This window comes from Caloenas nicobarica, chromosome 1 (assembly GCF_036013445.1).
Source record: "Caloenas nicobarica isolate bCalNic1 chromosome 1, bCalNic1.hap1, whole genome shotgun sequence".
Lineage (NCBI taxonomy): Eukaryota > Metazoa > Chordata > Aves > Columbiformes > Columbidae > Caloenas > Caloenas nicobarica.
In genome coordinates, this window is record NC_088245.1 from 207,255,005 (window position 1) to 207,281,189 (window position 26,185).

Genomic DNA, 26,185 nt, shown 5'->3' on the forward strand with positions numbered 1-26,185 from the left:
GTTTAAGAAGGACAAGGAATTACTGGAGGGAGTCCAGTGGTGGGCTATGAAGATGATGAGGAGTCTGGAGCATCTTTCTTATGAGGAGAGACTGAGAGAGCTGGGGCTGTTCAGCCTGGAGAAGAGAAGCTGAGAGGGGATCTCATCAATGTTTATAAATATCTCCAGGGTGGGTGTCAAGAGGATGGACCAGACTCCTTTCAGTGGTGCCCAACGATAGGATGAGGGGCAACGGGCACAGACTGAAGCACAGGAGGTTCCATCTGAACATGAGGAGAAACTTCTTTCCTTTGAGGGGCCAGAGCCCTGGAACAGGCTGCCCAGAGAGGTTGTGGAGTCTCCTTCTCTGGAGACATTCAAACCCACCTGGACACATTCCTGTGTGATCTGCTCTGGTGACCCTGCTTTAGCAGGTGGGTTGGACTGGATAATCTCCAGAGGTCCCTTCCAACCCCAACCATTCTGTGATGTATCCTGTGATTCTGTGAACTCTCTCCTGACCCATCATTTTGATCTATCAAATCACTGCCCACAGCAATTCCCATAATCAGCAATGCTGTGCACACTACAGATGGGTGCCCAAGAGAGCTCTTCGGAACCCGAAGTTCAGCATTACGTTAATTTCAATTATTATTAACTCATAACTAACTTATAACTAATTAAATTAATACTAACTAGCAAAGAGTTACCTAGAAAAGTCAACCAGCTTTCTTTAGCACTTAGCATATTTCTGATATGAAATTCTGCATAACCTCTACGCTTTATCTGAGAGGTAAATTTCAAAACTGATTTGCAATATTGACATTTTCGCTAATTCTAGAAAGCCAAACTGGTAGTTATTCACTGGAAAAGATCATGTTAAAGGAGCATTAAAGATAGATATTACATTAAGCTTCTAACGAGATTCACTGGAAAGTTCAAAAATGCAAAGCAGCTTTGCATAGAAAGTCAGAGACAAAGTATTAAATGTCTTCTCTGACTCTTGCCAAATGTCCTGCTCTGAAGTGATGGATGAGGTTTCCTGAGGCAAAGATGCCAAAGCCAATTAGCCATGTCAATCCACAAGAACACCAGCTGCCAGGATCTAACTTTATTACTGTATTACTTAAAAGTGAAGACATTAGCAATGTTTAAGTTCACATGACTCCTAATTTTAAAACCTGCCTTTTAAAGATTCAGGGTGGGGGTAGTGACAATGACTTCAAGTTTTGGCTTTTTAAAATCATCAGAGAGTGCCGTGAATTATCCATAATTTGATTATGTGAAGTATTCTGTTAATCAAATTAGTCTACATTATGCTCTATTCAAAAGAAAGTAAGACTTCAGCTTCTTTCCCTCCTCATAAGAGTTTTATGTAACGTTTATATTTAAAAGTAGCAATTTATTTCAATATTGCCTGTTTCTGTTGCCAAACTGCCTATCCCACAGAACATGATATGTGTAAAGTATATAGCTTACCCACTTATGGCATCTAATTCTGAATTCCAAAATAAAATTTTTGGAAAGTATCTTGAGCGTTTATCGACTGGAATAAAATATGCCCAAGTCTTTGATTATTTGAAAACATCTGCATTTAATTTCTAAGCAAGGAGTTTGGAAATGTTGATCACACAATACACTTCCCTGCACAGTCACCACAATAAACTCAATGACGTCTGTGAAATGGTAATTTCTTTTTTTCTGCTTAGGTGCCCGTGGAATAGATCTGAACATCACCAGCAGGCATTAAAATCCACCCACTTCTTCTGAATAACTTCCATATCCTCCAAACTACTCAGAAAAACTTGCCTCTTTTGAAGTAGTCTACATTAACTTTATTAACATCTTGACAGAAACCATTCTAGCTTTTTGCTGCTACTACATTTACCCCTCCTCTGCTTTACCGCTCCAGTACACGACCGGCACATGGCATTAAAGCATCTGTTCTTGAACTGCTCTGCACCCTGGGGATGCTGCAAGAACGAGACAAAAGCAGAAGTATGAGAAGGTTAACTACACTTACAAGTCTTCCGAGAAGAGAAAATGAGCTTTCTTTTCCACATTCTTATTCAAAACTGGGTTTAGTTTTAATTATTTCCAAGCTGAAAGGGTTTTTTTATTATTATTTCTGCATACACATATCTAATTATTAGAGTAAACAAGAAGCATCAGAAGAGCTTAAAATTAATAAAACATAGTTCTCAATTATTGATTCTGTCTGTCAGAGTGCAAACCAAATTAAAGAGACCAGAATGAGCAACAAGTATATTCTAGTTATGCAGATCTTTCAATCTGTAAGCCGCCTTGTTTCATTATGATTCTTTCCTTCCTTTGAGATGTTTCTGAAAGACAAATGCGTATTTTGAGACTTTGTTTTGCAAAATAATCTAAGTGCCATGAGTACCTGAGAATGTTATACTCCATTTCCATTTCACTATAGAGTATTAAAGATAGCCTGTTGTCATTATATTAAAAAAAATCAAAAACAAACACCACATTTCTCTCTCAAGCACATTGTCTTCACGTCTAAACTAAGGTGTGATTAGCCTTCTTCTTTGAGATTTGCTCTTTAAAATCTAAAGGATAAAAATCCATGAATCTTGCTTCTCCTTCTCGGGTTTGGTAAACCAGATTACAATCACGTCCTCTGTCATTGTCAAAAAGTGCATTTGTGAACCCTGACTGCCCGAGCTGTGACACTGGCCGTACCCCCAGTGTCACTCGGAGGACGAGGGGTTGACCCTGCCTGGCTCTAAACCATGAGACGCAGCAACTGATGTGAAGACCATAGAATAAATGTTGGACGAGCTCCATCTGAGCATGTCTTCTGTGAAATGGAAAAGATGCGAGTTGTTTTCTACCTCATTTTTCCACTAAGATCCAGGCAGTAAAGAAGCAGAAGCTAAGGAACAGGCTCTCCTAAGTCCAGACAACGAAACAGCAGAAAAATACCATTCCACAATAAAAGGCAGGACTCTTCAAGGAACATCTCATGACTTGACAGAAGCAGAAACAAACAAACCTTCACAAAATCTCAGGTTACAATGTGGGCCAAAACAGTAGCAAAAATGCCACTATTAGAAGTGGGGATTCAGGACTCTCAGCTGAGCAGATACCAGAGAAGACTTACCTCTTGTTAGTGCTAAAATTAAAGGCTTAACTTGTGACAGAAGTTCAAAAATTATCAACTACAGCCCATGACAAGTCATCACCTGAGGCAGTTTGTCCATGTGACAGCAGAAACGTTGCCGTCCGCGAGTCCTTCAGACTTCTTTCTAGACAGTACCAAATTCTGTCCTATTTGCTCACCCCTTAGCCAGGCTGTGAAGACAGATACTTCCCTAGGGAGATCAATATTTCACTTCGGAACACTGTCCCAACATCAGGCTTTTTCTTCCACGAGGCAGGAATTACTTTACGATCCCAAGTTCCAGCTCATTGTGGTTCCCAATGAGGAAAACCCAAGAGCTTCCTTGGGAGCTTTCAAACAGGAATATTTTCCTCCAAGTTAACCAGGAGGTCAGAAGCAAAATATCATAGAATCATTTAGGTTGCAAAAGATCCTGAAGATCATTAAGTCCAAATGTAAACCCAACACTGCCAAGTCCACCACTAAACCATGTCCCTAAGAACCTCATCTACGTGTCTTTTAAACCCCTCCAGGGATGGTGACTCCACCGCTTCCCTGGGCAGCCTGTCCCAATGCCTGACAACCCTTTCCAGGAAGAATTTTTTCCTAATATCCAATCTAAACCAAGTATCAAAGTACTTGTACTGTTCTAACAATAACTTATAAAAAGGAAAAAGTAAGACGACTTACTGTTCTAACGACGATGCTAGCCTGGTACTCAAGATTTTTTGCCTGCAACATGGAACTAAGCAATGGTTTTACTTCAGCTGACCCACTATCGACTCAAAAGGTGACAACGTAAGAGATGAAAGGGGTATCCACCCTGCACACCACTAGAGAATAAACTCACACCATGTCCCTGCCAGCTGCCACTGTCACCAAAGCCACTGTCACTGCGGAAAAGGGGCACGGGCAACAGTGACAAAGCAAGGACGAGATGGTGGCAGGAGGACACCAGCATCCTGGGAGACAAGTGTCTCAGCCCTTTACTTGACGCGCTTTCAGTTACAGAGATTACTTGTGAAATGTTAGAAAACTAAAAAAAACTCCAGGTATTGCTATCTCAGCTAATACGCTAACGGGACAGGTAAGCTCCCTCCTCCCAGCAGTCCTTGTGTAGTGCTAATGCTAAGAATCACATGAAAGCACACAACAAAATTTTAATTCTCGAAAAAGAAAAGGGAGGAGTGGTCAAATCCATTTTACTGGAACCCAGCATTTCTAAAAACTTTAAAATATGTATTGGGTGAAAGTAAATCCATCTGCTCTTCTTCATTCTGGATTGTCTCCATCTTTTGACTAAAACTGAATTGTTCCGTATGGAGAAGTAAATGAGTCAATCGGTGCCTGGTTTATAAGATGTCAGTTTAGTTAAGTTTAAACAGAAAACATTTTCTTGTGTTACGATAAATAAACTGTGTAACCAAATATAAGGGTTTGCCAAAACAAATGGGACATTTTAAGTACCTATTATTTCACAGAATTATCACTGAAGTAACAATCATGAACTTTAGTTTAAAGGATATTCCTGAATTGGTACATAATGTTTTATAATAACACTAGGTGAAAATTTCTCAGAGTTGCAAGTTATGCAAATGACAGAAACATCATTTTATAGCCAAACAGCACATTACTCAAAAAAAAAAAAAAAAAACAAAAAAACCTTCAACCTGTATTATTCAGAGTATCCTCCCACATTTAATTGCAACCAGCACAAGGTATTTCTTCAAACACCCATAACAACTCAGACACATTGGCAATTTTGTACAGAAAGCCCTTGATAAGCTGGTGAGAAAAATCACTCAGGAATGTTCCGAATCAGAGCACTTCTTGTGTGCAAGTACCTTCTTTTACAATAGAACCAGTTTGCCTCTAGCAAAAACTTCAGAAATACGGGATCAGCAAAAGGACGGCTTAAAAGCTGATTTCTGTTGTTGCTGCTTCTCTCGCCATAGCAAGTCCCACTCTTCTTTCTTTCATCCCTCCATGTATCACACCCATAAAGCATGAAACAACAAATTCAGTGCATATGGAAAGTGATATTGGGGCCCTTGGCCTCAAACCTTTGAACCATGTTTTATATTGTGTCATGTCGCTGTCAAGCTTGGTATCTTCTTCACCGCCTATGTGTGCTGTATATCTTAAATTAGGCTAATGGCTCTGATTTTCTTAAAATATTACAAAGCAGAAAGATTTAGTGATATTTTTGAATCATTATGACTTTCATCCTGTAAAAAAACATATACATATCCGGAGTTAAGCTAACCGAAGAGCACTGGATACTCATTTCTCCATTAGATCCTGCAGGATTTCTTTTTGAAGTCTGTGCTCCAGCATTTTTACATGCTCCTGGACCAAACGTTTCAAGTTTTAAGAGCACAGCTTACATGCAGCGACCACATCAACCGGCTGGAATAAACAAAGTTTCAGTCAAAATGAACCCTGATTTAGTCCATTTGTGCAAATGAAAAGCAATTCAACTGTGAAACTGCTTGGGCTACTTTAAAACTGGAAGAACCTTAGTGCTCAGCTATATTACTCGTGCACTACCATATGCAGAAGCAGAGCATCACCACTGGAATGCCTTTGATCAATCTGTTTGCTTGGGTGTTTGTTTAATATAAACAGTATTTTTAGTAGCTTTAACCATTTCTTAACTGGACTTGAAACATAAATAAAAAAGTATTTCTGAAATAACAGAGAGAAGAAAGGGAAGGAGTTGGTATGTCCGAAAGGAACAGCGATGAGGGCAGCAGGTTCTCAGCTCCATCATGAGCTGTTACAGTGAACTCGGACACAGCAGCTCTCAGGGGTTTTCCAAAAAACATCGCAAGTTTGGACGTACCAAATTTTGAAGGTGTTCCCTTATCGCCCTCTCCTTATGCTCCTGATTGTCCTCTCAGCATTTCTCTTCATTATCACTCATTTTTAAGGTACAATCACCACGTCGCACTGCAGCTGGGAAGATGCGCCCTCCCTCCCACACTTTGCTTTCATGCTGGGATGACAAGGATGGCGATGTATTTTTTACTTTAAAACAGTATCTCTTCCTCTGTGTATGAGGACCTACGTATAGTACTTCATAAATGGCAGATGCACCAATGACCTAACATCAGTACAGTAATAAATAAAACACAGGATATCCATATTTCCATGTAAAATTCATCCAGATGCAATTGCTGACAATGATTTCTCCAACTCCCATACCCAGGACTTCAGTAACATCCTCTGTCTCTCTTTCTGGGCTCTTGCTAAATTTCTCTTCATATTAATTGCAATGAAATTCATCCTTTCCTTTCCCCTCAAACCTATCATTTTCTTTACCATCTGCTCACTGCTTTAACTGGAACAGACTCCACGTTTTCTCATGTTTCTTATATATATATAAGTGTTATACCTCTTTTATATATATATACACATATATACCTCTTTTATATATATATCTTTTTTATATATATATATACCTCTTATATATATATGTGTTATACCTCTAACAGTCCCACAAACCAATTCCCATCACACCAGCCCATCTCCAGTCCCTTCATGTCTCTTGCCACAATAAATTTCCACTTCTCATCTTTAGCTTGTGATTGCTTTTCTTCCAATCTTTCTTGTCTTATTTTTCAAATGTATATCTTTCCACTCAATGCTGTCTCTATGGCTGAGCCAGATTCTGACACCTCTTCCTCCCAGTGCCCTGAAGAAGGAGTAATCAACAGCACCATCCTGCCCTTATCTTATGCTTGAGCTTTACATCGTTTAATCCGTGACCCTCCAGAGCAACCGGTTAATATTAACGTTTCCAAATCCGTAAGTACAACACAATACAGTAGAAGTCATAGCACAAAACGAAGAAAACCTTTGATACGGCGATCAACAGTTTGAATTTCAAACACAGCATGTACAGAAACTTCCTTTTGTTTTTTTTCTGATAAAGGAAAAAAAAAACACGTTTTGTATTTAAGCATAAGCTAGGATAACTCCCTCTTTGGTGCAGCATTTCAATGACAACATATCAATTATTCTAAATTTTTGTTTCTGTTTTTATATCTGTTTTAATATCAAATTGCCCTAGTCCAGATCAGTCTCTTCCTATCTTGCATACTGAAGGCAGCCTTTGTTTGTTTTGCTTGCAACACACACCAAAAAAAAATCCTAATCCAAAGATATGGTTTCTTCAGCTTAAAAGCAACAACTCACTGCAGAGCTGTTCACAATGAAGTATGCCACAACTGGTTTGAAACATAAGAGCTGTACATCTTACTCATGGGCAGTCATTAATATCATCTACTTTTCCAGATAAAAATAACTGAAGAGATTACATTTCACTTTCCACCTTTTGTTGGAATCCTGGGGTTCCTTTTGATCTTATGTTATCCATGAAGGATTATCTTATATGTTCACTATGAACGCTTCTCTTACGATCCTAGAAATTTCTTGACTTTAACTTGTGCAATCCAAAATAGAACTTGAAAGGCTCCATGGTTCTGTGTGGTTCACAGCACCGACTACTGCTACTCTGCTCCGGGGAATTACAGAAACGTCAGGTCTCAGACTGTAACGAGTTAAAAATTTCCAAACCCACATGTTCAACAATGTTCAGGCTCAGGTGTATTAATTTACTTCTAAAAACTTTGAGTGACTTCCAGTCAGAAGCTCAGAAGTTGATTTTAGACTCCGCATATCAAAATTAAAACTAAAGATCCTTCACTTCTACACTTATTTCTAGTTCTTATCTTAAAAAAAAAAAAAAACCGAAAAAAAAGTAAAATCCAAGCCCTGAAGTGCATTGCTGTACAGCTTCAATTTAACAGAAAGCTAGTCTACAAAAGCATTTTTAATCAATTTTTTCCATAGAACATATATAACCTAAACAACTTATTTTTCCTCTGTCATTCTATTGTATAAGCAGCAAGGAAATGCAACTGGGGAGATCAAGCTCCCATAAATCTATAATCACTGACTGGCTTAAAATTATCCAGGACATTTATTCATATGTTTCTAGTAGCTCCAGATTAGAAAGCAATAAAAATGTCACCTTTAGCACCCAAGTCTTTATACCCACTGCCTTTCATGTTGCATTTCACTCAATGAACTGAGAAACAGCAGCCACGCAAAAAGATTTTAACACACTTTTCCCCTTTTCACTAAATGAATTCATCTCTGAGGACAAATTGTCACACATTGCGAACAGGACAACAGAAATGGTATTTTCTGATTTAAATATCATTAACATGGCTATAAAGATTCACCGCAGCAACAGTCGCAATAACTGCTTATAACAACCAACAAACCTAATTACAATTACCTCCTGTCTGACTGGGCAACACACGCCTGAAGAATCACCCAAAAAGCCTCAATTATTATTCCTCAGGCTCCAAAACGTTGTTTAGCAAAACATGAAACAAAGCAAAGGAATATATTTAGTTCAACGAATATCTTAATAGGTCCTGACGCTAGTTCTACAGAACCAAGAAACGCAGTGTAATTTCACCATCTAGCTGCCATCACTAACGATTAAAATTTGGCAGCTTTCAGAATGAGGCAATCTAAAGATGACATACACGTTCTAAAGGCTTAGTAGACTTATAAGTGAATCTTATCAAAGCATATAAAGCTCTACAAAGACAAGCAACACAAACAGGGAAACATTTACAGAGATTCTAGTAAGTATGTCATGATCAAGGACAGTTTACGAAGCAAATTCTGGGAGCCCCGAGTTCACCATACATGTGTGACCAAAATAAACCATTATGCTGAAGAGAACGTCCACTGCGTCGAATGGCTTCAATAAAACGTAACCGCATCAGTTGGCTTTTCGCTGGTAGCACCGTCCAACGCGATGTGAACTGTTTGGTACCACAGCTTCCTCAGAACCAGGACGCTCAGAGGTGATGCTATTTGAGCTCACCTATTTGACCCTTCTCTTGAAAAGCCCATCTCAAATGAACAATGACGTGCTTAACTCGTTATCACCATTTTTATAACCTGTGTTCCCTGAACAAGGAGTTTCTACGCAGTTGCTCTTCTGAATTCAAGGAAAACTTCAAACTTTTCAAAGTTAACATATCCTTGTAGGAATCCAACTTTGTTCCCACGTGTTCTTGAGGGTCTGAACATTTAATTAATTAAATTTCAAGAAAGGGATTTGCCATCTTTTCAAATTATGAAAAAAACTTGAAAAAAGAAAAGAAATCGTAAAGGATTCTGTATGAGCCACCCAAGTCAAGCAGCTATAAAAGTTAAAATGGTACTTGAGAGTAATAAAATGGCAAGAACTAATTTGTTCTCTTCTGAAGTCTGTACGATCCACTAGTGAGTCTGCCTGTAATGACAGGCAATGTATGAATACAGAATAACCCAAGAAACAATTTCTGCCTAAAATAAATTGTTAAACACCAGAATTCAAGAGATAAATCTATAACGGGTTTGGCAAATGCATGCAGTGAGTCTCCAGGATACTTACCTGCTAGCAACCATATGATGACACCTCCTTCTGAAAGCCCCCCTCCCAAAATCTTCAGGATTACAAGAGTCACCATCAATGACTTTATAAAGATGGAAGAGGAGGTATCAATTTTATCACCCAGTCTATGCTGCAACACATTGCTTTTGTCTCATCACTTTTACTCAAGAAACTTTTCATCAAAGAGTTCTGTGCTTGCACGACTCTACCGAGGCCGCAGCAAACTGTTACAATCATCTGGAACACAACTCTGGTTGTTTCCTATATTTTGTAGTTTCCATGACTCTACACAACTCAAACTTTATAAAAACCTCAGGTAATTCTTTTAGCATAATAAAATCGGTTCTAAAGGAGCACAATCATGTAACAGAAGTATTACGTACTTAGAAAAAGTTAATGCACAAAGCATCATTTAGGTAAATTCACTACTGTTACGTATTCGAGATTTTGAGATTTTCATCTATACAACCCCATGGTAAAAATGTTTGCATGTGCAGTATTTGATATCAGTTTGAGAAACAAGTAATCACAAAACTAAAATATATTGTGTTGAATTACTCATCTGCAAAATAATGAGCATTAGAAGTACCAGATGCCATTCTACTATGATATAAAGCTACCCATTTCCCTGGGGCTATGACACAAGAAATTTTGAGCATAGCACAAGGAAATACATTTCAGCCTCTGCTTTACAACTACTTCTAAAAGATCTATACTCACAATTTGCTGCTAATAATTTTATTTACCTGATAACACAATTCTTAATGAAATAATCCTGGAAGCATTAAAAAGGTAATGAATCTCAGCATCAATTTTAAACAAGATACATTTCCCCTGGATCTTACATATTTTTATTCTTGAAATAAACAACTACTTACTTGATTGGCCATGTAAATTGTGAGGAGACCTCTCCTATAAATAGAAATGATAAAATTAGTGAATGAATTAAACATTTTTTGCACAGTGAAGAAAAACACTTTAAGCATTAACAAGATTTTGTTAAAAGAAGGGAGTTTGAAAAACAGATTATTGATGGAGGATTAATCATTATCACTCTACAGAAAAATAAGTATGAAACCAAAAATAGCACCTTGATAGCAGAGTATCCAAACTGGTAAGGAATTACATGAACCAAGTTATGTGTAGCAACTCACTTCAGCACGCGTCCTGCAGCCTTCATGAACGGGCAAAGCACCTTGAGTTACACAGCACTTCTCACAAAATCAAAGCTTACACACGAGCTGCTAACGTAAGCACGCAAACCACAGCCAAAGCCTAAGTTAAATTGTGAATTTACAGAAAAAAATGCTTCTGCTTACATTGTCACAAAAAGTGTTTACTACTGAGATCGCTGATGCAGAAATCCTGGCCCTGCCTTTTCCAGTTGAGTCACAACACCGACAGAGCCCTGGCACCGCTGCCACCATTTTATCTTCTAACCTTTACCTAATTTTTTTTTCTTTTTTTCTCCCTTGTATTTTCAGATCTGTCTCTATGCCTCAAGCCCATAGTTGACGCTGCTATTTAGAGAGGAAAAGCACAAATTCAAGCTCACGTTCTTACACTTCTACACAAGACCAAAGCTGAACTCCTGACCATGCAGACATGAGCTGCTCCAGCAACAGACTGTATTAGTCGTCACTGTCAGATCCAGATGAAAAACAAATAGTTATTTTCTGCATGTAATTCACAAGTCGCCATCAGCATTGAGAAAGTGGAAAACTCCCTGTGGATTTGCTTTGCCCTCATTCCTTCCTCATCTTCTTCAAAGATGAGCTGAGAGACAATGGCCAAAGTCTAGAAAACTTCGTTTCAGTACTTCTTACCAGAATGCTGTTCCTAACTTTTTGATTTTACTCTCAGCCTTGTAGAATTCAGGATTTTTCGTATTTCGCCACTGCTGTTACACACAAAACTTTAAAATAACACAGAATGCACCACACGTTTACCCGATAAAGTTTCTCATTATGGAACTGAGATTATAACCTGATCTCATCTTTGTCTTCACATCAGTCCGGATTTTTTTATATTGCTACTACATGAATAACAGAAGGTCCAAGCCCAGGCTTGTATGTTCCATTTTCTCATGAGACTTTAGATTTTCAAGCATTCATGGAGTGCTTAAGAGAACAAGATGTTAACTGAACATATCTTGCTATCACACTAGTTGAAGCAGCAAATAAAACAAAATAAAATCACAGGTAGCTGGAAACAGATAAATTCCTATTGCATAGTTCTCGGGCTTCAATCATCTGGGAAAAAAAAAAAGTTTCAGTATTTTCTGATCCCATATTTAGGTGTTTATAACTTCGTGAAGTTACGCATCCAGATCAAGATTTCTCAGAGCAGATATCAAAGTTACAGGGACATATTCCATTTAAATCTTTAGTGCTTTCACATCACCTTGCATTTCCAGGAAGCAACGGTGAACCATCCTGAGTTCCACACGTTGCTCTCTATTCACAGGTAAGATTTAAATTTGGCTTAAGTTCAAAACTTTAGAATCAGTTTGTTTGTTTTTACGTTTTGTTTGTTTTAAAAGCAGAGTTATGAATCTGCTCTTTGTGTTTCTTCCCCACCTAGTATCACTCTGTGCCGGGTATTAGAAATAAGACTCCAGCGTAGAAACCTAAGGAAAAAAGCCTGAATCTAAAGATTTGGTGAGGATGAGGCACACAAGAAACAAAAAGACGACAGGGAATAGGGTCTGTAAACGTTAAAGCAAAGAGACCTCTACAAAGTATAATAAAGCATCAGAATACTGTGTGATGTTTCTGACCAGGAAGGGGTTAAAGTTCACCTCATGAAATAGATGAATTCAACTCTCAAGCTGGTCTGCAAACAATCACCCAGTCTTTCAGCTGATTAGCTCGGATGATAAAATAATATTGGTGTCTTGACCCTCCTGATTACCAAATTGGCAGCTACCACAGTTCTGTGTACTGTAAATTTTATTTTAATTTGTTCTCGTGGGGAAAAATATGGGATATTTCATGTTTCCTGGATTATTTTTTTTACCCTTGTAACAGTATTAAAAGTTTAGGATAAATATCCAAACCCTCAGCTGTTTGGAAACACAGAATTAAATTACCCATGAGAGGTAACCTGGTAACTCAATACACTTGGAGTATTCTGGAAAACATCAGAACTTCAGCAACGTCCTGCAGTAACACACTTACCCGCGAGATGTAACCAAGCACTGAGTGACAGACACAGCTTTAAGAGTACAGTGTGTGCATTCACTATTGTATTACACATAGTGCACGCAAAACAGATGACTATTGTATGTGCACATTATTTACTTGGTGGCTTCTCTCCTTCAGTCTCTGTGTCACAGGGGCAGGGTCTTTTTGCTTCTCCTGCGGTGCCTTTTGGAAAAGGGGCTACAGAAGAGAAACGAAAGAACTCAGAAGCTGCAGTGCAGCTGCAGCGAGATCGATGCGAGAAGTAGGTGGCTGGGAGGAGGGAAAACGTGCAGACAATGAATGTGCACAAGCAAGTGACTTCTGGAGCTGAAAATACAGCAAGCTGCCGGCTGACATCACCTGAAAGCGCCTGCAGCAACAAGCCATGCCTACCTGCTGCTGGAAAGCCCTGGCTAACTCCAAGCAGAAATAGAGAACTTTCCCCCAATTCATTCTGTGACTGGTTTAAAAATAAATAGTCCCATATTTCAGGGAAAAAAAAAAAAAAAACAAAAAACACTGTGCATAGCCTAACCCTGAATTCGACTGTTAAAAAGTCGGTGGAAGTTCAGAAAATGTTGCACTATTTTGTAACGATGACAGCTGATGGAAAACAGGACAGAAAGAGAGAGGTAGGCCAAGCAAAAGGGTCACTGATCCCACCCAAGGACTGTACTAAAACTGCAACTGGTAAATAAGAAAATATAGTTGGGAAATGGTATTACAACAGCAGGAAATAATTAAACAACAAAAATAATTATTCAGCCGTATCTAACCACCTGCTCTGAGGAAGTTTAAAAGTACTAAGAAACACCTCACATTTTGTGCCCAGGACCCACAGACCGGCGTTGATCCACATCAGCAGGAGGTGACACCAGTGACAGTCAGGCCAGGTCACTATGGGACAGCCCAAGCGGACAGACACAAATCCCGGCTGCCCTTCACCCCTCCATCACCTTCTCTTCATACCATTTTCCTCCAGAAGCTGCTCGCACCAAGATAATTTCATTTTGGCTTCCCACTGCCCCCTTCTCATCTCTTTCAACTGGCAGCATATCCCACCCTCTGCTCTGTTTCTAATGACATCTGAGATCTCTAATTCGGGGGACAAAAAACACAAGCGAAGAGCACAACTCCTGAGTGGCACAGCAAGGCTGCACCAGTACAAGGAGACAAGTCAACATCCAAGAGAGCTGCATCTGTGGGAGAAGAGATGGAACAGCAAGTCCTGATCCCTCCTGCCAGTCTGTTGCATTAAATTAAAGAACTGAAGAAAAACTGTTCTGAAAAAAGTCTTAACAAGACTGGCATCTTTCACCTGAGAAGGGGAATGCATGAAAGCAAGCACATTTCTTAATTACTGTTCAATTATCAAAGACTTGTAGTGTTTAGCATACTTTTAATTTTGTTTCTCCTAAATTTTTCACACTTTCATGTGAATTTTCTTGTATGCCTGTTGGAGGACTAAGCAGGCAATGTCTCAGAGACCAGTTATTCAACACAGGTCACGTCATTTGTGGCTGAACAATTCCAACCTTGTGGATTCAACTTTTAATGTTTAGATTATGACAAACCACAGGCTTCAAGAAGATCACAGAATCACAGGGTGGCTGGGGTTGGAAGGGACCTCTGGAGATCATCCAGTCCAACCCACCTGCTAAAGCAGGGTCACCAGTGCAGATCACACAGGAATGTGTCCAGGTGGGTTTGAATGTCTCCAGAGAAGGAGACTCCACAGCCTCTCTGGGCAGCCTGTTCCAGGGCTCTGGCACCTCAGAGTAAAGAAGTTTCTCCTCATATTCAGATGGAACCTCCTGTGCTTCAGTCTGTGCCTGTTGTTCTTTTATACCTTCCTCAAAGAAAACTTTCACTTGACATAATTTGATTTTTGGACAACTTGGTAACATTCAGACTAAATTCTAACAGCAATAGCTCTTAAACTATGGCCTAAAAACCTCAACACAGAGCCACATATTTTTGTTATTGCGCTGCCCGGAGGAAAGAGTCAAAAATAACTTTAAAAAAAAAATGAAAAGCTATAGGATAAAAATAGCAAGGAAGCCTCGCAGTGTACTGGTCTGTATTAGCAGAAGTGTAGGTAGGAGGTCAAAGGAAATGATTAATCCCCTGTATTTGGCACTCACTGCAGCACCCGGAGCCCTGCACCTGGTTTGGTCCCCAAGACAAGATGGACATTGATCAGCCGTCGGGGGGACCATGAGCATGGCTGGGGGGGGTTTGACTTGACCTGAGGAAACAGCATCTTCTCCATCAAGAGAGCCAAGCATTGGACCAGGGACCCAGAGGGGCTGTCCAGCCTCTGTCCTCAGGGGCTGCAAGGCCTGACCGGAGAAATCCCTAGGCCAGCTGGTCCAAATGCAGAGGTCCATCTGAACTATTCTATATCCTACCAAAAAAAGGCAGAAAGCAACTTTAAAATATTATATTACACACCATTTTTTCCAAAGATTATAAAATCACAAGATACTGCGGTGATAAATAATTTGGCCTCCTAACTAAAACTTTTTCTTTAATGGATTAGCCACTTCTTTAAAACATCAAGTTTGTCTTCAAGTATTTCCAATGAAGTCACCACGACCACAGGCAAGTTATTCTAATGCTGCTTATCTTTATAATTTTTACCCTACTTTAGACAAGAATCTGTGTGATCACTGAAGCCGGTTCCATCTCCACCTCCACTGTCGCACTGCAGAGTCCAACCAAGTCACCCACACACCATTTCCTAAACACAAACTGAGCTGCTTCAGTTTTCCCACAATGTTCCCTAAGATTTTAATCATACTCACGGCTCTTTACTGAAACTGTCTCGATTTTGTCAGAACTCCTCTTCAAGGACTTAAAATGAAAATATGGGAAAAGACAGACTAAGGACTTCATATGCTTTGATCAATAGGATTTTAAAGAAATCACTAAGTGCCACTCTCAGACTTTGAATTCATCTGCCTGTGAGCAAGGTATTTATATTTTCAAGTAAGTGATGTAAATTCTGGGAAGCTTATTTGGTTGAGGACAAAGTCCAGTTCCCTGTACACAATGAGTTAAAATCCTTCTCATGCCAATAGAAGCAATGACAACCATCCAAGTTCACATGCCAACATACTGTTTGTGGTACAGTTTGTTAAAGAATGTTTTCTTGCTTAGCTTGACACATTATAGAATTCAAAGAATAACTATTTTCACAAGTAGCGTGAGCTTTTGCTTCATATAATAGCAAATCGTATAAAATACCAATCTTTAAAATACAACCAAGATGGTTTTTCCTACAAAACTCACTGCCAGTTCCCTCTCCTTATTTATGGTTTTGCTTCAATATATTTATGGTTTTCCTTAAATATAGAGTTGTTCCTAAGCTAAAAAAAGCAACAACAACAACAAAAAAAATAACCTTGTCTGAAAGTGGGATGAATCCTTAGAATATGCTTATGCTCATGGTCATTTTACCATAAATTAATTACTGCAACCACAGCAGCACTCAAAGAAAATTTCCAAGAGAAAGCAAACACCTTCTATTTCTCTAAACAGCCACAGAAAAGAGGTAGGTGCCTGTCATTTTAAAGCTACTTCTCTCTCAATATTCATTCCATCTTTGGAATATTTATTCCTTTCATTCCACTTGTTTTATTTTGCCTTGCCCTGTCAATCTCATATGTCTACTATGCAGCACTCCGGTCCCTGTGGTTTTCTCATCAAGAACTTTTTCTTGGCAATATGAAATTTAAAAGCATTGTTTTCTCTGTCACCTTGTTTCAGTTAAAACACAAACCTTTCCAAGTAGATACCCTGAAATCTAAACACCCACTGCAATTAATCCAACATATTTGAACTAATATAGTTGCATTCTTTTTACCAGTTTTGTGGGGTTGTTTATGATCACATTTGTTTTCTTGCTCAAAACTAAAGGGGAAATCAGTGAGCAGGTCAGAAATAACAGGAAATAACTACAGCAAGATGAATACCACTATGTACAAACTTCACGTCAATTGGCTAAACATGCACCTCTCAGTGAGGCGTGAGCTGTGTAAATTCACAGCACGGGGCCAGGAACGCACGGGGACAAATACAGCAAGTCCCCAAACACCGCGACAGCTCCTGTCACCCGAACGGCAGCGGTTGGGAGCAGGGGCGGCTGGAGGGAGCCTGGAGATGGATAAAGCAACACATTAAAAAGCTTTATATGTGCAATTAAGAGAACACGTTCTCTATTAAACAGCCTCACTGATGTGTCATGTTTCTCCATGTCTATAGTAAATTTAAACAGCTGGCGGGCAAAAACCCTACAAAATAAAAATATCCAACTCACTGCTGAGGCAAGAATAGCTTTAGCTTAGTAAAAGCTTTCTGACTTCAGTCCCAACACATTGCATTGCTGCTATTTGTTTTTCCAAGAATTCTTAGTGCTGTCAAACCAACAAGCCTGACCTGAGAATAAATAGGTACTAGAATGAAGCAAGGCAGATTTACCTATTCTTGTGACCTATACAACAAGATCTGAATGACACGTGGCTTTAACATAATGAATTTATGAAAAAATACATTTTGTATAAGTTTCCCACAAATTCAAGTTTGAATTTTATAAGAATACTATTGTTCATTGAGTCTGCTGCATGTTCTGGGAGTTATCACCTTATTTTAACCAATAATTTTTTTTTTTTTTTTTTTTTTGGTTTCTATAAGTCCAAGAAATCACAAATAAAAGCACCTTCAAGTGAATCTAATTTATATATCGGGTGGAATGTAAAAAGAAAAAAAAAAAGCAAAGACCACATAACTTATGCTGCACTGAGTTGTTATAGTAAAATTTGAAAATGTTATATTTGTCTTTTTTTTTTTTTAAAGAAAGAAAGAAAAAAAGAGTTACCTTTGGCTTTAATTTCTGACCATAAACTAAGAAGCTGGCATAATAGTTGGTAATGGCTCCCCAGACAGGATTTGTGGTCTGCAAAAACAGGAAGAATTTCCCTCCCCAGCTTCTCCCCCGCCACCACTGTAAAACACACCACTTTAGAACCTGCAGAATTCAATCAAACACACAAATCACAGGTTCCCCCCCCCCCCCCCCCCAAAAAAAAAGGTCAAAATGAAGAGGGATTTTTTTTCCTGCTCTACAGCAGCTTGACACCACAAGCTAACCAAGTACAGATCTGGAGCTGCGATTGCATCCCTGTAATAACACAAGTACTACAGATTATGTTTAGGGTATCGTTAATCTCTCACACCCACCAATTTCCTACTGACAGCTGGAGGCCAGCACTGAAATCCTGGTGCAAAAGTTCACTTCAAATCAGCAGGAGCAGATAAGCTTTCCAAATAACGCCAAAAATTATGAAAACAGACCTAAGCAACTAAGCAATAAGTTTTAAAAAAAGAAAATGATTACTCTCGGAGTTTAGCAAATACCAGTAGCAAGTCTCTCACACGAAAGGTAATGTTCAGGCACACAACTTCATGTCAAAAAATACAGTTTAAGCACCCACAGGCCACCGCTTTTTTTAAGGAATTTTCTATGTAAAAATTTGGGGTTGTTTAAAGTAGGAAATGGACACTTTACAGGTTGGGAAATCCAAGTGGCTCAAAACTGCAAATAAGTAATACTTGCTTTGAGCACATCACATGCTAAGTAAAATGTTGGTTTTTTTTTTTTCTTGCAAATATTCGGAATTTGTTGTTCTTAAAAGGAAAGAAAAGAAAATCAACATGTTCTATGATTTGAACACATGCCAAGGAAAGGGCATGCGAAAACTGGAAAGGGAGAGAAGCCAAAAAGAAAATATATCTACAGTAATACATTCCAGTTAAATTAGTACCAATAATTCTTACGGAGTTTTCAGCTAGTGCAACACAAGATAACATCTATAGTTTAATTTTTTAACTGTTTTATACTCTATTTTATACAGATTTTATTTCAACATTCCCTCACTCTTCCTCCTCTCCCACTTTCTGTCTACAAAGCCAACAGTCAAAACAAAGGCTGACCTACAGAGGGGAAAAAACCTCTTAATTAAAGTGTGATCTAACCTCACAAGATTCCATGAAGAGATAAAAATCAGATTCCAAAAAGCTTATTAGTTTCATAAAAGGATTGACTAGTAGATAACAGGAAAATAACAAATTAATCAAACCTCAGGAAACAAAATGAAGGATTTCCAGCAATTTTTTAAATTGCTAACATTCTTGGTATAGAAGGTCTATCTAACGTTAAATAAGGCCCCAAAAAACAATTTATTTAGACCGCTGACAGTAACACAGGGTTGTTTTTAATCGGCTCAGTCAATCAGAAAGAAAACACTCGGTTCTCTTCTGGGATACATGTTCCGCTTGGCTGCTCTGGAAGGTTCGGGCATAGGGCACACATGCAAACACCCTGGTTTTGAGCAAAACTGGGGTCCTTAGCAGCACAGGGTCACTGCTCCTACATATTTTGCTGTCAACGACTACTGGTTTATAGGAAAGAGAAGACACGACAGAGCAAGACAGCATGGAAATCTGAGTTGCAGAGATGTGCAGCATTCACTGGCTTTCGACGTATACTCAGTATATTTTAGAGATGAGAAGGTGTGCTGGTTTGACTGAAAATGAGTTAATTTTCTTCATGCGGCTAGATACCTTTCTTTTTCATAGCTAGCATGGTCAATATCTAGACGTAGTTTGAGAACAAGAGATAACACCCCAGCACAGAGCTTATGTTTTTAATTGCTCTGGTCAGAGAGCCAAGGACACTCTGAACACTCTGCCCACAGGTGTGAGGCATCAAGGAAGGGGGGATGGATGGGGCAGAGCTTGACTGACATCCAGACTGATCAATGAGTATTCCAGCCCATTAGCATCATTCTTCGTATTTAAGGGGGGGAGCAATGGGGGACCTTTTGCTCTCGCTCTCGCTCTTGCTTGCTCTGGGGTGCAGCCGGGGAAGGTTTGGTCCAGGATGTTTAGTTTGGCGCTTTTTTTTTTTTGCCATTTTGCAGAGGCCTCTGGGCTTTTCTGCCTTTTTCCTTTTTTTCTCTCTTTGGGATCGGCTGTGGGGACCAGGTGCCCCTTCCTGGGACTGGCTGCCAGAGTTCGTGGGGAATTGCCTTGAGTATCTTTTATTTCTATTTTTTATATATATATATATATATATATATGTTTACTAGCAGTGTATTAGTATTTTGATATTTTATTAAACAGTTTATCTCAGTCTAAGTTTCTCCCTTCCCTTTTGATTCTCTCCCTTGTGGGGGGGAATGGGGTGAGTGAGCGGCTATCGTGGTTGTATTGCTAGCTCGGTTTACATCCACGACAGGATGGCAGCAGGAAGGAGAAAAAAAAAAAATTCTAGCAGACAGCTTGGGGCTGTCCCAACACCACTGGAAATTCATTTGAGCTGTTCTCCTCCCCCTTCCTCCACCCTTGCTCAGGTGGAAAGCCTTTCACCCACACCTCGTCTGCACATCCCAAACCCAGCAGCTCCCTGAGAAGCAGCTCCAGAAGCTCCACAAGAAGCCTCTTGTAATAGCTGCTTTCCCTCAATTCATATTCTGTTCCCTGACGACATGATCCATTGCACAATACAAGTTTTCTGATAAACTACTCAAATTGTCATTTTTTTCATCTATTTCAAAAGACTTAAGCAGCTCAATGCTCTTTATTTCTAGCCTGTCGAACTAGTAGCTATCATTTTGTTCACGTGTTGAGACCTAATTTTCCCTTTAGACTCAATGTTTTAATTATTACATTTGTGACTGGATTACATCGTATGCAAAATACCTGAAGCAACGTGTAAAAAAAGCTAACGTGACAAGTGAAGGCAACTCAAACAGAAAACTACCGCAGTTTTTCACATGGTGCCACTAACTTCTAACTGTCCTTAGATTCACAAACAGCAGACCAGCTATTCCAACAGGAGTAGCCTGTGGACTCAGACTTGCCAACACACAGTGCCATTTGCATTTTCTTCCCCCTTTAGAACCCCAATGACAGCATATTAAGTCATACTAAAAACAGGCTTCAAATGCAGCTAGGAACTATGAATTAGTCTTGCAGAAGATGGATTAGCACTGTTAGGAGCATGTCTACATCCACAAGGGTCTGGAACACAAGGGGTCCCAAGATACAGCAGAGTCAGAAGCCACTGTGAAGCTTCTCCAGAAACGCAGACAAGCCACACTAGAAGTCTGACAGAAAGTTATTTCAACACATCCCCATTGACTGAGAAGTCAATTCTGACAGGACAGTATTCGATGATGAACTGTGCCAGATATTACACACAGACATTAACGAGATATTTCACCTACCAAAGACAGAAAGAAGCTATTGCCAAGTCCGGTCTGAACCCATTATTTTCTAACTTTCAGATCAAAGATCCAAAATGCCAGTGGTTGATATGAGAACATTTTTGCTGGTTCCTCAGCCCATTGCTCATGAGGGGTGAATAACGAACACTGAAGAAGAGCTTAAAAGGAAAAACTTATCACTGATGAAGCAAGATGGAGCATAAACAAATTCCTTCACATAGACAAAACGATGATGTACTATCAGACAGTCCATATTGTTTCAGTCTTTCTCTAAAGCTGGAGCAGTCTGGATTGTGATGACAGGTACTGGCCCAAATTCCTGTGATTGGTTTCATGCTTGCCTTCAATGCAATGTTGTTAAAGTTATTCCTCCTTTTCAGACAGACCATCTGCAGGAGAAGGTTTTAACAGCGTACGCTTATTTTACCAAAAAGTTTCAATCTGGAGTGGAGGTCATCTGATTGCAAGAAACACTGCAATCTACAGGACTTACTAAAGGAAATAAAAACGTGTCATTTTCTGTCCTGAGATGCAGAGGGGAACGGGCAGGAAGGGGAAGCAAGATGTTAAACCACAGTACATTGCTGCCATCCTCACCACAGCAAACCCTTGCATGGTTAAATACAGCAAATCATTACTGTTCCAGGTTTCTACCTCCACGCTTTTCCTGCTGCAGGAGCTGACAATGTTAATTCCTTGGGAACAGTGAGGCTAGAGGAAAGACGCTTCATTTACAGAGGGTTTATAGGTGTGGCTCATCTGGAAACAAATATTTAAGCTCCTCTCATCTGTACTACTAAACTCAACATCCCACGAGCAGAGCAGACCTGAGGAACATATCACAGAAAAGTTCCCTCAAAGACTTTCAGTCCATTTACCAGAGGCACGGTAGGCACGGGTGTTTTCTCGCCAGGTACATGTCAAGCTTTTCACTGCCATATCAGCCAGCACAGCAGCCAGCTCACCTAGGCAGCATCTGAAGTTTATTCTATACTAGCAGAATATTTATTATTCGCCCTCTGGGAGCTGCACGTTACACGCAAGCATTCAAACACAGAAGATGTATTAAGTGTTTGCTTAATTCAAGGAAGTCCAAATGAGTGTCTTGTGGATGCTAGTGCTGAGCATGCAGAACAGAGTAATTAATCCATGGTCTGTGCTCTTTGAATCCAAGTCAGACTTGCAGAATGTTCAGCAGAGTCTCAATTTTATCTGCAAGCATTTCAACAGGACTGCAAGTTTTCTAGGGTTTTTTGTGGGGTTTTGGAACTTAAAGATGAATAACAGAATACAAAATTATACAAATATTCCAATGACTAAATCACTTTTACTTAGTTTTCAGCCTACAAAGTGAACATCTCAAAAACAGATTTGCCAAAAGTGGTGCTTAGATTAGTTTTTTTTTTTTAAATTAAACTTTAACCATAATCAAATCTCAATTACTCACAAAGTGGCACAGGAAGAACTAGCTGCACAGGGTCACCCAGGACCTATCAAGCTTGCAGCTTGACCTTAGCACTGCCCATGGTCCATCCAGGCTGGCCCCACATGAACTGACAGGGGTCATCCAGAGCTTAATGGGTGCTGCCGGTGATGTCTGTGTTCTTATCTGCGCAGTAACCTCATGGCTGGTGCTGCACCTAAGCTGGTAAATCCTCCTGAAACTCAGAGAACTGGAGACCATTGAGCAAAAGCAACCAAATAGTCCTGCACGATCCAGCTCAACCCAGTTTGTACAGACCCACTCAGGTGTCTGCAACACATTCTCCAGCATCTCCAGAATCACAGGTATATGTTTTACATGAGATCTTCCAATATTCTTACTCTATCTGCCCGCATTATCCCAGAAAATGCATTTTCGGCTACAAAGCTGTAGCTGCTCTCCTGCTCTTCTATCTTGTGCAAGACTTCAAGGCAACACAAGCAAGCTGGACCAAATTTTTTTCCACATTCAGATCCTGCAGGTTGAAAATTCCTGAAACTTGGTTGCTGAGCACTTCTGCAGACATGGTTACAGTTTTTCAGATGCTTGATTAGTTTACAGCCTGGGCTGATTGACTATAAATACATGGGACTGGAATCACTGATCCACAAGGATCCTTCTTGCTCTGTTCACAACTGTAGGATTCATCTTGCCAAAATTCTGCTATCTGAAGTGGATGAAATAGAGCTTATGCCAGTATCTAGACTTCCTTTGTAACCGACACACATAATGGCAATTCACTCAACCGACTGGGAAGAGATGACTGGTATGAAATAGAAACACACCTTTCAGGTGGTTAGAAAAGTCAAGTGTTGACTGTGGCCACTTATTTGTAAAAGGCGCACAGAAATATAAGGGTTATACCTACAGCTTATGTGCGTACACAGAATCACAAGGAGTAAGGGCGTAGGTGAAGGCTAGACTGATTGTAGGAATAATTAAGAGCACAGTATGGGAGGATTTTTCTTGCATAAAGAATAAAATGGTTTCCACAGTTCATTATATGCAGCAAATTTATCTCTTCAGCTACTTCTACAAACAGAGTACACAGCTTACAACTTGTTAGTAACACAGTGTCTTTTTCTTTTCCTTCTAGTAACACAGAGGACACAGAACTGCTTCACAATCCAGTGACAATTTAAATGACAGCCTCCTCTTCACCCACTAGGCATGTGACCTTATCATAGAATGTTATCAAATTAGTTAAACAGGACTTTCCCTTCGTGAGCCCATGCTGACTGCGCCTGATGACTGCATTAAATACCTTTCGACAGTACCCAGTATAATCTTTTCCATAATTTTTGCAGGAGCTGAGGTTAGACTCACAGGTCTGTAGCTCCCTGAGTAGACTGGAATAACCTTGGCCAGGTTCTGGTCATTAGAGACCTCCCCAGACTCCCGAGACCTTTGGCAGATGATCAAGAGGGGTCCTGCCATAACATCCACCACCTTCTTTAGAACCCCGGGGTGAATCCCATCAGGCCCCATGGACTCCTGAACATTCAGCTGATCCCTGACAGTGTCAGCGTCCACAAAAAAGAGTCACTGTTCCCACAGTCATGGTACTCTGACCAAGGGACCTGGTAGCCCAAGCTCTATCAGTATTATTAAAGACTGAGACAAGAAAAGCACTGAATGCCTCCACTTTTTCTTCAGCAAGTGACCATCTTCAACAAGTCAGTCCAATGTTTTCTTCAGATCTCCTTTTGCTATTAACATACTTTAAAAAAGACGCTCTTGTTGTCAGATAAAACATCGGCCAGCTTCAGCTCTAACTGAGCTTTCAGCCTTTCATGTCTTCTCCCTGTGCGCACAAAGCACAGCTCTGTAATCTTCCTGCAAAAATCTTCCTTGCTTCCAGAGATTGTACCATTTCTTTCCCTCTTGAGCTCCATGAGGAGTTCCCTGTTCAGCCAAGCTGGTCTTCTGCCCCGCTTGCTTGATTTAAGACACACTGGAATTGCCTGCTCCTATGCTCCTGAGAGGTGGTTCTTAAAGGCTGACTTCATAAATATTGATTGGACTGAACACGGTTAAATCAACTTCAGGAACTTTTTCCAGAATCAACATGCAATGCTGCAACAGTAAGTGAAAAATACGAAATCTCTTTGAAAATATCAACAAAGATAAAATCACTAGGGCCATACCTTATGGAGCTCATTGATCTTTCTAACGTAAATACCAGGCTATCGGGGTTTTTTTCCACACTGCATACCGTGTTGGGACAAACACAACACAAATCAGATGATCCCATTTCTCACAAAGACAAATTACTGTAAATCATTGATTAGAAATATTTTAGCCCTGTGCTGGGCAGGAGCTCCCAGCTCTTAGAGCTCCTAAAGTCCAGCAAGAGACGCTGCTTTCCATGAAAAACACTCCCAAGAGCTGCCGGTTCTGACCTACTCGCCACTCGCAGTGTTCCCACAATCACAGCATCTTCCAGATCAACCCCTGCGCTCCCAGGCAACCTTGAATGGTGAATGTTTTCCCTCCATCGGATCACTACAGTACTGGCAGCCCTCAAATCGTGGACCAAAATACGTTCAAATGTTCGCATGCTGCTGCTATAAAAACACGGATCTCTCAAGCATCGCCTCTCACCAAGGCAGTTGATGAAACGCAATGGATTTTAACATATTTTGGTTTAGTAACAAAAAATGTTCCCATTCACCTCTACAGCTTGGCTCCATATTTCACAGGAAAAAAACACTCTAGAGGGGTAAAACTCCAAAATTATTTGTTTCCCTGCTAGCTCTCCTTAACAGATTACAACACAAAATATTCATGTGATTGACCTAACCTGGGGGTTTTTTTCACTACAACACAAAAAATATGCAAAAAATCATCCCTCAATGTAGCTTGGTCTCTCAATTTCTTACCCATGGCAAGTAAGACTAAAGCTTGCAAAAGCACTTGCTGTGTTAGAAGAGTTTGTTTACTTGTTCTGATCACCCACTCCCCCCATATTGGTGATTATAGGTTTCCCTATAATACAACGTCAAACTGAATAACCAAAAAAAAATGTTTTGGGAAAGGAAATTGTCACCTCAAGTCTAAATATACTATACTACTATACAGAAATATACAGCGACAGATTTGTATTTGAACGGACAAACTTACAAAACCCACTGTTTTTATTTACAGTGTATATACTTTTTACCATTACTATGCTGACATATTCTTCCTTTATAATGTATTTAAACTAACAGCATTTATGGCAAGCACATAACCCTAACAGCAACTGAATGTTTGATCAGGAGAACCAACATACAGTCTAAAATTCCACGTTGTCCTTACAAAAATGATTCTGCCACTTTTCTAAGCAATACACAGTAATTATTTTGTTTCAAGAACAATAAATATACATGTGTATATATATATATAGCTGTTCTCTGTAACATGCACTGTTGCATTGTATCACTTTTTAAATGCACACGCTTTAAATATTTTTCTGAGAGCCCAGTGTACTGAACTTTCTTTTATGAAAAACACCCAAAGTTTTCAACTAGAAACATGCTGCCAATAGTCGCCCAGAGCAAGATTTTAACAACCAAACTATAAAAGCCCTAAATCTCAGATTTTATAATAGCATCAGTGACACAGTCTTAACTGTAGCGACGAGACAGGCGCCGCTATAATGTTAACAGC

General features: G+C 39.7%; 1 protein-coding gene across 1 annotated transcript in view; it reads right to left on the bottom strand.

The window, feature by feature from the left end:
• TMEM135 (transmembrane protein 135) overlaps window positions 1-26,185 on the bottom strand; it is a 189,801-nt gene that overhangs the window by 135,436 nt on the left and 28,180 nt on the right. The window contains exon 4 of the mRNA XM_065656844.1: window positions 10,454-10,487. Within this exon, the coding sequence (XP_065512916.1) occupies window positions 10,454-10,487 (34 nt within the window). The remainder of the gene's footprint in view (window positions 1-10,453; window positions 10,488-26,185) is intronic.